We start from the raw sequence: 13,504 nt of genomic DNA on the forward strand, positions 1-13,504 counted from the left end.
AAATTACGACGTTGACTTTACTAGGTGCATATTACGCGACATCTAACGGGAAAGACGTAATTAAATGGCACGTGACATATATATGGTAAAGTCAATCCCGAAATTTCGATCGAACGTTCATAATTCGGGAAAAGGTAGTATCTTACAACATAAATTTTTTATAAGGTAGTTTATTACAACATTTTTTTTATAAGGTAGTTTTTCGCAAAAATCATATTTTATAAGGTAGTTTTTGACAAATTTGCCTAAATATTTTTCCCTACTGCCACCATAGATTCCAATAATGGCGTTTCTACCTCCGACACCCGAAGAAGCTAATTATAAAATCTAATTCTTTCACCTTGCTGCTATAATTGGACAAATAGGTTCCCCGTCGACCATCGTTTCACCATGGAAGCTCCAAATTTGAAGATTTAATTGAATCCGATAAAACTCAATCCTATCTCTAACAGGGTGAAATTTGGTGTAAGTAATGAAAAGAGAAAGAGTGATTAGAGATTTGATGCTCTAGGACATGTAATGGAGATCGTTGGATGTTGTTTTCACCTTATTTGGCTTACCTCGTGCTTTCAAATTTCTGTTCTTCAATTTGTTTTTTAACTAATCTGTTTTCTGTTGGATTTTATTTTTTCAAAAAACATAATATAGGTTTTTTGTTTAAATAATTCATGTTGGGTTTTGACCTATAAGTTTGGGGTTTGATTGACGTTTTCTTTGATCAATTTCGTTTGATTTTCAAGTGGATAGTTCATGCTTGGATTTGTGTTAAGGCTTAAAGCAAACTGTCAGACTTTTGGATGATTTTTTTTTTTTTTTTTGGAAATTTGTATGAATTTTAATACTTTTATAAAATAACCATGGTTAATTATTTAACATATTCAACAAAAAATAATAAAAAATGTCATGGTAAAGAAAAATTAAGAATAAAAGGCTACCAATGATAATAAGTATTTTTTTATGCTACTATTGAGAATGTGCAATACTATAGGGTTACCATTGAGAATTAGAATATGCAATGGATGCGTACTATTCACTTATTTTTCCTAAACATATCTTATATAAACTTATTTGCATTAATTGCATTTATCTGAACTTATTAAAACTTATCAAAATTTCTTTTAGTTATAACTCATACTTGATCAACACTTTTTCCCTAAACTTATTTGAACTTATATATTGAAATAAGTGGAACTAAGATAAAAAGAATAGAGCCTAAGTCTAGACCAGATCAAAAGAACAAAGTCTTATTTTATTTGAGTTGCAATAGTGTGAAGACCTTTTAACCGTCCAACACTAAACAATTAGGGTTGTTGACTTGTTGGCTACATTTCGAGAAGTAGCATTCAAATATAAGCATAAAATTCTCAGTATTTGATGGCGTAGGTAATCTAAGTATGGGACTAGTTTCCATGAAAGATGAATTCCGGCTGTCTAGTGTCTACAACTCAAACACGCGTTATCTCTACATATATTATCAATAAATAAAAACTTAATCTTTGATCTTTTTATTATAAAAAAATTATGACAAGAAGCATTTAACCTGTTATATTAACCATGATCTCCATTCACGTAGAAAATTAAGTTCAGATCGGATCATATCATGAAAAATAAGGTGAACTAAATAATTAAGTTCAGATCAGATCATATCATGAAAAATAAGGTGAACTAAATTGAGCCTTAATTGACTTATTTCTATTTTCTACAGAGTACCTAACAAAATTTTATTTTATTTTTTAAAAAAAAAACAATTATAACTTTTGGGGGAAAGAGTTTGATTGTAAAAAAAAACCTTCAAATTTTTAATTGCCAATAACTACAAATTCTGTTAAATCATAAATTATAGTCAATTTAAAATTTGTGAATAGTGTAAAAAGTCAAAGTGTAATCATTATATAAACCGAAGGGAGTAAGTAATGTAACTAGTTAGCTTTTAGCCTAAAACCCCAACGAACCAACACCTCTCCACTTTAACTGGTCTGAGCAAAAAAATCCTATTTAAAATTAAACCCAAAATTGGACTCAGTTTTGTAAGAAGCTCGCCCCGACCTGACCAATATATAGTCACCTCTTGGCTCAATTGGTCCACCAAAAATACAAAGCCACATACCGCCAACACAAAGATGGTTATGGGTCTGGCCGACCCGAGGCCCAATGTAACATGACACAAAGCCCGACCCGACCCGACCCAAACATAAGCCAGGCTCGACACGAGCACAAAGTCGTGGACTGAGCCACATTTTTTAAGAAAAAGCACGACGATGCACTACCCGATATGACAAAACACACTAAATTTACTAAAATTAATCCTAGACAAGACGGTTTGGCCCCACTCAGTATGAGGGTATATGTGGGCTTGGGCCCAATCTTTAGTTTTTCAGCCCGACCCAATTAGGTCAGTTTCAAACAAACTTGACATGGGCCGAGACCGTTTATACCCACAATCCATGGGCTCAGTCTGAAATCTGACCTGGTCTCCACTCGGCATAAGGGTATGTGGGCTTGGGCCAACCCGACCCAACTTGATCAGTTACAAACAGACTTGACGTGCGCTGAGACCGTTCATACCCACAATACACGGGCTCAGTCTGAAATCCGACCCGATCCAAGACCATCTTTACCACCAACCCACTAATCCACAATTGACTAACTACAGTCTACCGCTTCACAGGTCACAGCATGACCCAGGCCCTAAAGCTCTTATTGAAACAATGAAACCCCAAAAAAACGCGTGGTTGGCGCACTTCTTCCTGTAATCCTTCAAAACCAGTAGTGTCAGGAGAGAGAAAAACCACCCAATCTCACTCACTTTCTCTCTCTATATTTTCAAACCACCACCCCGCAACCAATGACTGATCGTCTAGCAATGGCATCCTTCACTACCACCACCGCCGCCGCTGCATCTCGTCTGCTTCCTTCTTCTTCCTCCTCCATCTCTCGACTTTCTCTCTCCTCTTCTTCCTCCTCCTCCTCCTCACTCAAATGTCTCCGATCATCTCCACTCGTCTCTCACCTCTTCCTTCGACAGGTTCTCCTTCCATTTCCGCCGTTTTTGCCTTCAATTTTAAGCTAATGTGTTCTCAATTTAATCTGAAGTGTTTGTTGTTGCTGTTTTTGCAGAGAGGAGGTTCAGCTTATGTGACGAAGACGAGGTTTAGCACGAAATGCTACGCTTCTGATCCTGCGCAGCTGAAGAATGCTAGGGAAGATATTAAAGAGCTTCTTCAATCTAAGTTCTGTCATCCTATTATGGTGATTTTCCTCTGTACTTGTTGATTTCTGTGTTATTCGTTTGATTTCCTGCCTTTTGTGATTTTGAGGTTTAGGTTTTATGTTGTCTGAAGAATTTTTTTGGATTGTGTTTGTTTATTATTCGAGTTGGTAGTGTAATTTAAACTACGGAGTAATATTTTGATGACTATATCCGGACGGAGGGAATGATAAGATGATTCTACATTATTTCTACATAGGTTTGACTGAGTTAGGTGTATTAGCAGCTAGTGAAATTCGACCGTTTTTATGATTGATTGATGTGTGATATTCGGGTTGAGCCTTCCTCGGCGTTGGATGTTTGCTTAGATGCAAAATTAATACCAGTATTTGAACATTATTGTGAGCTTTACTCGAGGAGTCTATGTGCACTTACTATTCTTGTGTTTTCCTTTGACAATGAGGTCTTTGTGTTAGTTTATGTTTATGGTGATGTACCGTGCAAACGTTGATTGATTTAGAAACCTCTTGAACTAAGTTAATATGTGAAAAAACTTGGGGAAATGTGAAGGGAAATGGCTCAATCATATAGGCTTATAGCATGAAATTGAATCATTAATTTGAGACCTATGCACCTACCATATTTAGGAGAGTTTATGGGGCGGAGGGGTTACAATGATGGGTTCCTCGTTGTGATTTACCACTGCAAAGCCTATACCACACTGACTTCCCAAGGTACCAACACAAGCATATAACATTTGGATACCATCTTCCTATAATCCTATTGAAGAATGAAGATAGCAGTGCCATATCAATTGCAAATATTTCAGGGTTGGATTCTTTCGTTCTTCCTGCCCTCATGGGGAAGAACAAAACATTTCCCGAATGAGGTGGAGAGTTAGTTATAATAAAATGCTAAGATTGTGAATGTGGTACAATTTTCCATATCGCACAACTCTTTTTACTAAAATTTGGCAACATTTGTTCCCTGACCGCCCCGATATCTTAAAATCTGTATTGACCTACAATATAAAAGTATCACTGCTCTATTCATTATCATAAGTAATTTTATAAGAGTATGTTCTTTTAAATTTCACTGTTAAGAAAAATAAAGGTCGTACCTAGTGCACAAGGCTCCCGCTATTTAGCCCATGGGTTTGGGGAAGGTCCAAATGTACGCAGCCTTACCCTTATTTACCGTTATGTAATAATAATAAAATATGATTATGATTTTACTCCAAAGATTGCAAAAAGTGTAACAGGACATATAATATGGAAACTATGAAGTTATTTCAATATTGATCTGGTGTTTTGAAAAATATTTTCGATGCATAGGCGCACAGAGACAAGCACCAAGCTGATGGTGACTAGGAGTTTAGGACCCCAAAAGGAAATGGGGAGATGATGAAACCCATCCATTTGTGTTGAGTTGTTGCTAGCTTCATCTGTAGTGAACTTAAATGAAATAATTCACCCGTTTTTAAAGGAGGAATCTGTAGATTACTAGATACTACCTGATAACGAAGGACGTCATACTGTCAGATGCTATAATATTCCCCTACTTATTCAGCTTGGATATAAGTCTGACAGTCTTACTTGGGAAATACTTATGGAATTGCAGGTGCCTTTCTCGTCAGGTGTCCTGAAAATAATCTCCTTTGATAAGAGAGCTTATAGTTTGCTCACTGTCCACACACACTGCAAAGCAGGGTAGTTAGTAAAACTACTGTAGACCTCTCTTCTTTCCATCAGGTAGTCTATTTTCTTACTTGAGTTACAAAATTGGTACATTGGGGGTGTGTGTGTGTAGCCGTGTAGGTGTTGATGTCGTGGGCGAGGTGGGGATCAGGGATGAGACCTTTCCATTTCATTACAAGTCTTTGAAGTACAGTTTTCTGGTACTCTATGCCTTTTACGAATGTATATTAGTGGCTGAGTCTGAACAACTTGAACAATGAAGTGAAAAGTTTAATTTAATTACTTGGCGCGTCTAAGGCTGAATTGGCCCTGATCTTTGACCTAAAGAAAAGTGTTATTGGTTATAATGAAATAGTTATCTGTTCCTGTCAAAAATTGTGCCACCTCCGTATGGAGAAAATTTTAATCGTTTTTATTTAAAACATTTCATCTTCTAGGCAATTAACAAAGTAGTATGTCTGAAATTTTAGTATCGACTATTCTTATTTCTATAGACACGAAAAGGGTCATGGAAAAAGATGCAAAATGCAAATTGAGGAAAATGAAAAGAAGTTATTGCATTTATCTTCCACCGTCTCTCAAGGGCTCAAGGCCATAAACATGTGTTCAATTATGCAGTTTTCCAGCTGGCAGCTGTTGACCTCGACTTTAACATAGTTCCAACTTCCAAGTTTTACAGTTTTCCGTATGCCTACTTTACAATTGAAATTAATCTGCCCACTGTTTAATACGTGGCGCATGTCTTTCTTCCTCACGATTTTCTGGGTGAACTTATGAAATCACTCTCTGCATGCATGTGAATGAAGATGCTATCTTTCTTTCAAGACTTTGAGCAGGAATTGAGGAATTTCAACACTTTATTTGTAGGTTCGCTTAGGTTGGCACGATGCCGGTACTTATAATAAGGACATTAAAGAATGGCCACAAAGAGGTGGAGCCAATGGCAGTCTGAGGTTTGATGTTGAGCTCAAGCATGGAGCTAATGCAGGTAAGAACCAGTTCCCCAACTCCTTCATATGCTCCCTTTGACGGTGGATTTTCTTTTCTTTTCCCGGCTACTTTTGAAAATATATGATACAAATAGACTACTCCAAGTGATACCTCTATCTACTGTTGACCTTCTTCAATGCTAATGTTTTTGAAATATAAAAAAGGAAACAGTGTATTATCTCAAATGATTTTTTCTTTTAAAAAAGAGTGAAAGATAAATAGCTTTTTGTTAGAGGTACATGAACAATGCTTGTCAACTTCAGTATAGCTTTCAAAATTATATTATCCCGCATCCTTTACTTCTCTATGATACTTCATTCCTAGATTTCGGGTTAAGTATTATATTTGAATTCACTCCTAAATTTATGTTTGTACTAGGGAAACCTTGTCTTCAGTAGGGTCTAATCTATAAAAGAAAGGAACTTGTGAGTGAAAGAAGAAAAACTTTATCTCTTGCGTTGCACTTTCCTCTTATAATTGCTTGTTATGTGAACGAAAACATGGGTTAATTAATTGGTACTGCAGGTCTTGTTAATGCCCTGAAACTTCTATAGCCCATAAAAGACAAGTACTCTGGAGTTACATATGCAGATCTATTCCAGCTGGCTAGTGCTACTGCAATAGAGGTCTTCTCATCTTTTCTCATTTATAGTCTAGTAATAGTTGACATAGATGGAAGTTGTAGCTTTATTGATCGAATTATTTTCTGAACATTTTAGGAGGCTGGTGGTCCAACAATACCCATGAAGTATGGAAGAGTGGATGCCACAGGGCCGGAGCAGTGCCCAGAAGAAGGAAGGCTTCCTGGTAAGAGAACTTTCCATAGTTTATATTGTGATGGTTTGAAAATATAATCCGGATAGAAGTGCCAACGTTGCCATGGAACTTTCAACAGGACTGTGGCTGGATTATGTACGTGTACATAATTATGTATTATCAGGGACTTTCAAATTTCAAACTTATATACAGATTATACACTTGTCTAATTTGTATTAAGTGAAGGGTTTCTCCTAAATATTGTTGGTGTTTATATCCTGGAGGGGAGGTGGCAATAACCCTGGTTGTTGCTGTTGTTGAATCTGAGAAATCCAAGATGGTTTCCTAAAAATAATGCAACTTTCTTGGTGTCTCTCAATTTCAATTTTTGTTGGGCTTTTCTATGGATAAAAAATTGTTTACGCTTGGTCGTTTTGCGAAGTTTCTAGCTTTGATTCGATAATGGTCGGTACTAATTTGAAGAATTGTATCATGTTATTGCTTGTGGTCCTTTGATTGTCTCTTCTGAATAGACTTCTTGGTCTAAGTCTTGCTGATATTTTATGCTGCTTGTGCTTCTATGTATCTTTGCTGCCTTACTGACTCTTAGATTCTCCCTGTTCAGATGCTGGACCTCCTTCACCTGCTCAACATCTACGTGATGTTTTCTACAGAATGGGTCTTGATGATAAGGTAAATTAAACTGTTACCTGGATTATCAACTGATGCCTCAATTTGGCCATCGTGTTCATTATGAATTTGTGAGCTGTTTGTGTTGATAGGATATAGTAGCATTATCTGGAGCACATACGTTGGGAAGGTCTAGACCTGAACGCAGTGGTTGGGGCAAGCCAGAGACTAAATACACGGTACTTCTATTAATTTTTCTGAATGGGAAGAAAATTTACCACCAGGTCCTTCTGTGGTCTCTGAATAGCAGTTCCAAGTTGGAAAATTACATTGTCGACACAGAAGTGTAGATTTTATAACTAATAATCTAGATTGTTTCAATGATTTGCGCTTAGAAGCTCTTATATACTTTTACTTCCTCTATTTATTTTTATAGTTTCAACGTTCTGCATTTTACACTATTCACCACACACTACTTTGACTATATTTGAGGATTTATACTTAATAAAAAAGAGTCATGTGGGATCTTTCGTCTCAATATATATTTTCAAAATATCAACTTTTTATATTTTTCAATTTTTGGTAATTAAATATATTAATGGTTGAAATTTTGCACTGTCAAAGCGTGACAATAGAAGTGTTGCATCTAATAATAAACGGAGGGCATATATATTTCTCTTGGCAATATAATTCTTTGAAATAGCACGATATTGCTGCATAAAATGCACTTGTCTTAAGTCTGAAGTATCTCCTTATGCCCCTCCTCTTTGATGGATTCTTGGTATTTTCTTTATTCACTCAGCAATTAGAATAGGTTTAAATTGTTAATTAAATCGAAGGTGTGAAAGTGAAAATCGGCAGCATTTTGGAGGAAACAAAGATTACGAGGAAAAGCTTCTAAGGTGTCCTAAAAAAAGACATTTACACTTGTCCCAAGTCCCAATTTTAATCTCCACTTGATATAGGAAAAACCGAAAAAGTGTGGTGCCTCAGATATACTTGTATGTTTTTTAGGGTTACCGTAGTGACATGAAGCTATTCTCAGAGCTCCAACTGTTTCCTACCATTGCCCTCCCTCTACTATATTTTTTGGTCATCTTTGTTTGTATTTTTTTTTTGCGCTTTCTGGAATTTGTTTTTGGGATTATACGCAATTTGTTAAGCTGATGAAATCATACTTTTCTCCTTCACTAGAAAGATGGACCTGGAGCTCCAGGAGGGCAGTCATGGACTGCGGAGTGGTTGAAGTTTGATAATTCCTATTTCAAGGTTTTCATTTAAATTTGTTCTAGACATCAAAAAGACACAAACAAAAAAGGTTTGCATATTCTTATGCTAACAATATATTGCCTAATTCCAGGACATCAAAGAAAAGAGAGATGCAGATTTGCTTGTTTTGCCAACTGATGCTGCTCTTTTCGAAGATCCGTCTTTCAAGGTAAAGAAAGCAATGCATAATCCATGAGAAATGCAACAAAATCTACACATGGTATTCCTTGTGTTTGTGATTCCTAAATATTTTCATGATTGTAGGTATATGCAGAGAAATATGCAGCTGACCAAGAAGCATTTTTCAAGGATTACGCTGAAGCCCATGCCAAACTCAGCAACCAAGGAGCCAAATTTGACCCTGCTGAGGTCTGTCTTGTTCCTAATTCTCATGTATCTGTGTTCCTTAATTTTTGCATCTTAATTTTTGTATCTGATTCTTCTCCTGTATGCATTTTTCCTTCTTTTGGGGTGGGTGAGGTGGTGACTCTCATACTAGGCTAGCTATGACAGTAAAAAGACACAAAAGGAGGGCTAAGGTGATTTTTTTTTTGGCAAGCAAGGTGACATTTTGGTGGCCTCCCCACATATACTCCCTCCGTCCCTAAAAGATTGTCTCAATTGACTTTTCACGGTCTCCAAGACACTACTTAAAACGTAATTAATTATAATACTACACGCGTAAAAATTATAAAAAATTGATGTTCCGAAAATATATATTAAAACGAATCTTACAAGACCCCATTCTTATAGGATAATGAGAATTCATGGTCAAAGTTTTCAAAATTTGACCCAAGATATTACGATGGGGATCTTTTAGGGACTGAGGGGGTATTAGCTTGAGGGAAGATGGTATAATATTGCTGTTAATTCTTCCCAAAACTCTGTATGTGTTATTGATATAAACGGTGTATGCAAGTATCTATTATCTTTCATCGTGTTTAGTGATGCAAGATCTTTTTTTTCATTCGAAATGGTCAAGAACTTTCGAGTTTTTTTCCTAGACTTCTGAAATCTTCCCCATTAATCTGTTTTTTTTTTTTAATTTCCTTCAAAAAAATTCCTATATTGTTTTTACTTGACCTTCAAACTAGACTAATAGGACTTGCTTATGGACAGGGTATCACTCTTAATGGAACCCCTGCCGGAGCAGCTCCAGAGAAGTTTGTAGCAGCCAAGTACTCATCTAACAAGGTTTGTTATTATAATCATTCTTAGTAAAAATACAGATTTTTTTTCCCCATGACATTGTTAGATTATTCATCTTTGTTGCTTTTTTCATGGTTTGCTGCAGGATTAAAGAAAAAAAGAAAACTCAAAAGAATCATGTTTTCATGTGACTTTTGTCTTTTTTTTAATAAGCAAGATGAAGCTATTTTCTTGTGTAGTCAGTCACATCTAAAACATGGTGGAGAAGAATAAAATTCAAACGAGTGTGTTGTGTTGCTTATTTGAATTTGCAGAGATCAGAGCTTTCGGATTCTATGAAGGAAAAGATTCGCGCTGAATATGAAGGTTTTGGAGGTAGCCCTAATAAGCCTCTACCAACAAACTACTTCCTAAACATTATGATTGTGATTGGAGTTTTGGCAGTTCTATCATATCTTGCGGGAAATTGATTTGTGGTTTGATGAGTTTTTTTCCATTTATAAATATAACGGCAGTTGATTATATGAAATTTCTTCTTGAAAATCGTCCATTCACATGATATTTTGAATAAATCAGAGTTAAAATTCTTAACCTTCTGTTTGTGCTGGAATTGTAACTAAAAAGCATAACTTTCTTATAAAAAAAATAGGAGGATCAGATTGGAATATACTAGCCAAGACTGATTTGTGCAAATAAGGGTTAATGCTGCATTGTTGCTAAAGGTAGCTCATGCCATGCTCTATTGCTGTATCAGGCTATAAGCATGTGTGTGGGTCATGTATGTACTATCGGCCGTATGTGTTTGGGCGTGTGCACATGTATGTGCTATCGGAGTACGTGTTTGGGCATGTGTGCACGTATGGCATATCGGCGTTTGTGTTTAGGCATTTGTGCATGTATGGCATATTAGCGTATGTGTTTGGGCACTTGCGCACGTATGGCATACTCCGTTGCATGCGCACATGCTTTGTCCGAAAATTATTAGGTGTACCCGGGTATACCGTACACCCAGGGGCTATTTTTTTGCCCATTGGTGATGGTTATCATATTTTTTCCTTACATGTAAGAAGACAATGTGAGATGGTGCACCTTATATGTATTGCACTCTATTGGCGTATGTGTGTAGGTGTGTGCGTGTGATTTATAATCCCCTCAATCTCCTTGCTAGTAGAAGTAGTAGGAGGGTGATGCCATTTGTTAATAGGGATAATAATAGTATGGTTTGACAAATCTGATACTCCCTCCGTCCCTTAATACTCGGTCTGTTTTGACCGAACATGCTTGTCAATGAACAACTTTGACCACCAATTTCTTTAACAATATATTATAAAAACTTATAAAAATATTAATATTTTAAAAATATATATTAAGATGAAGTTAACAATATATTATATACTAACATTTGTTTTCATATACTAGAAATAAAATAGAATCAAAGTGAATTATGTGAATAGTGTAAAAAGTCAAACTGGGTCAAGTATTAAGGGATGGAGGGAGTCCTTCACCTTTCATCAATTTGGTTTGATAATTTTGAATATGAAAATAATAAGTTCAGCTTATTACAACGTTGTATAGTATGGACTCATGCAGCTTCTTTATTTATTTTTATTTAAAAAAAAACTGTTTTGCTAATTTTAAAGTAAGATTCCATAGTTCTAGGTTGAGGAATAATATTCTTCCAGCTAAAGTCAACTACATTTCAGATTCTCAGTTTAGATGGTCGGGAAATGAGAATATGAGATCAAATCTAAAATTTTCAGATTATTTAGATACTGCCCAACTATGAAACTAAATTCAGCCTTGGTTAGCATACTTAGCAATCTGCTAATCAACTGATTGTTGGTTGGTTCACTTGGCAATCAAGTCGGTAGCCTTGTAGTGTTAGTTACTCTCCTTCCTTACTTAAAACATTCTCTCAATTCTTCTTGATCCGTCTATTTGAGTTTGCCCTATATCATTTCTAGAACTATCATATGTGGTATTCACATGTCACCTCCAAACATTATTAATTAATTTAGCAGAAAGATAAGACTGTCGACTTTCTTTTGTATTCTTTCTTAATAAAGCGAAAATTGTCGTTTGAAACATTTTTTTAAGAACGGAAGGAGTACTACCATTAGTTGTTAGAGATAGTTGTTTAAAAAGATTGTTCAATAGATTGAATCATCAAACTATACAAGACGTGGTTGGTAATGTGCATTTCGAATTTGCGCTATTTCAACTTTCATGATTGTACAAAATTCTACTTGATTCGCTAAGCATCGGATTTCTATTTTATTTTTAAGCAAACGTATCTGATAAACCTTAATCTACTAGCTCTTTCAATTAACACGAAGTTTCTAAAACTCAAATCAAGAACTAAAAAAAAAACAAAGGAAATAATATATGCTATATCTGTTTCATTAAGTTACTTACACTTTGGAAAATGTGTCTAATAATCAAAACTTTGATCATAAATTCTCATTATTATATCTATAAAAAATTATCATGAGATATTTGTTAGATTCATCTCAAAATGTAGTTTATAAATATCAACTTTTTATAATTTTTTGTCGTGCAGAATTATATTAACGGTCAAATATTACATCAGAGTCCGTACAAATAGTAAGTGTAAAGATTTTTCAAAACAGAGGAAATACTACGTAGTTTGTAATTCATGAACATCCCTCGATTCTGGTCAAATTCAAATCTATACCTAGTCTATACCTAGTATTTAAAAAAGAAAATCACATTTGATTAGATGACATGTGTCAACACATTTGATTAGATGACACGTGTCACCCATTCTTTCCTCCAACAATTTTCTTTTTTATTTTATTTTTTCTTTGTTGTTTGATATATTATACAACTCCAATTGCCTCTTTCACTCCATCTTCCTCATACAATCTATTCATTCAACATTTTCCACTTCATCTTCCCGGTTAACACTCAATATTAATACACTATTAATTTATGTATTCTTTCAACTTTTAAAATTTACCTCTATTTAAATCATATATTCACTCTAAAATCACAACCTCAATAAAATTAGAACTTATTGAAAAGATAGACTGAATAACCACTGTACAACCGTCCGTTCTTTGAACGGTCTCAAAAACTAGTTTAAATATAAAATGTGGCCATCTAAGAGGGTACACATGCCAACAAAGAGATAGGTCTTTGGCTTGGGAATAAGGGACTTTAAATGTGAATGATGTATTTTTGCACATTGCTTTGCACCCCAAAAAAAACATTAAATTTGTGGTACACAATGATATCAACATGCTTCCCATTGTGGGAACACGTGATAAACTCAAAGATGTTTCATAATCATACTCCTACTACACTCACTCTACTTGCTTTCATCACCTTTTTCCTGTAGTAGGTATTTGGTTTACTGCTTTAGGTATTAGTACTATGACTTTCAACTTAAATGGTTTCAATTTCAACCAATCTGTAGTTGATAGTCAAGGTCGTGTAATTAATACTTGGGCTGATATCATTAACCGTACTAACCTTGGTATGGAAGTTATGCATGAACGTAATGCTCATAACTTCCCTCTAGACCTAGCTGCTATTGAAGCTCCATCTATTATTATTATTTATTATTTCGTGAAGTTCCCCCATTGCTCTCTCTTCTAAAGATTCGTTCCTCTGCCCTATTCATAAATCATAATTTCATCATATTCAATCCTTTTTCTTTAAAAAAATATGTAAAAGAAAAAAATTGGTTAATTTTTTTTCAAAATACAATAGTTACTTTTTAATATTGATTGTACTCTTTGAAGAGTTCATTAGGCCTTAGGTACAATACTCCTTTAAGTAG

At 35.1% G+C, this 13,504-nt stretch overlaps 1 protein-coding gene across 1 annotated transcript; it reads left to right on the top strand.

Moving 5' to 3' along the window:
• The first annotated feature begins 2,718 nt into the window (after positions 1-2,718).
• On the top strand, positions 2,719-10,290 carry LOC110797270 (probable L-ascorbate peroxidase 6, chloroplastic/mitochondrial). The gene is given in 12 exon segments (XM_022002395.2): positions 2,719-3,025; positions 3,118-3,249; positions 5,773-5,893; positions 6,421-6,521; positions 6,615-6,702; positions 7,277-7,344; positions 7,434-7,520; positions 8,476-8,550; positions 8,642-8,719; positions 8,815-8,919; positions 9,670-9,744; positions 10,014-10,290. Coding segments are annotated over 12 exon segments (1,266 nt in total). The 5' UTR covers positions 2,719-2,845; the 3' UTR covers positions 10,170-10,290.
• The last annotated feature ends 3,214 nt before the right edge of the window (positions 10,291-13,504 follow it).

This window comes from Spinacia oleracea, chromosome 2 (assembly GCF_020520425.1).
Source record: "Spinacia oleracea cultivar Varoflay chromosome 2, BTI_SOV_V1, whole genome shotgun sequence".
Classification (NCBI taxonomy): Eukaryota; Viridiplantae; Streptophyta; class Magnoliopsida; order Caryophyllales; family Amaranthaceae; genus Spinacia; species Spinacia oleracea.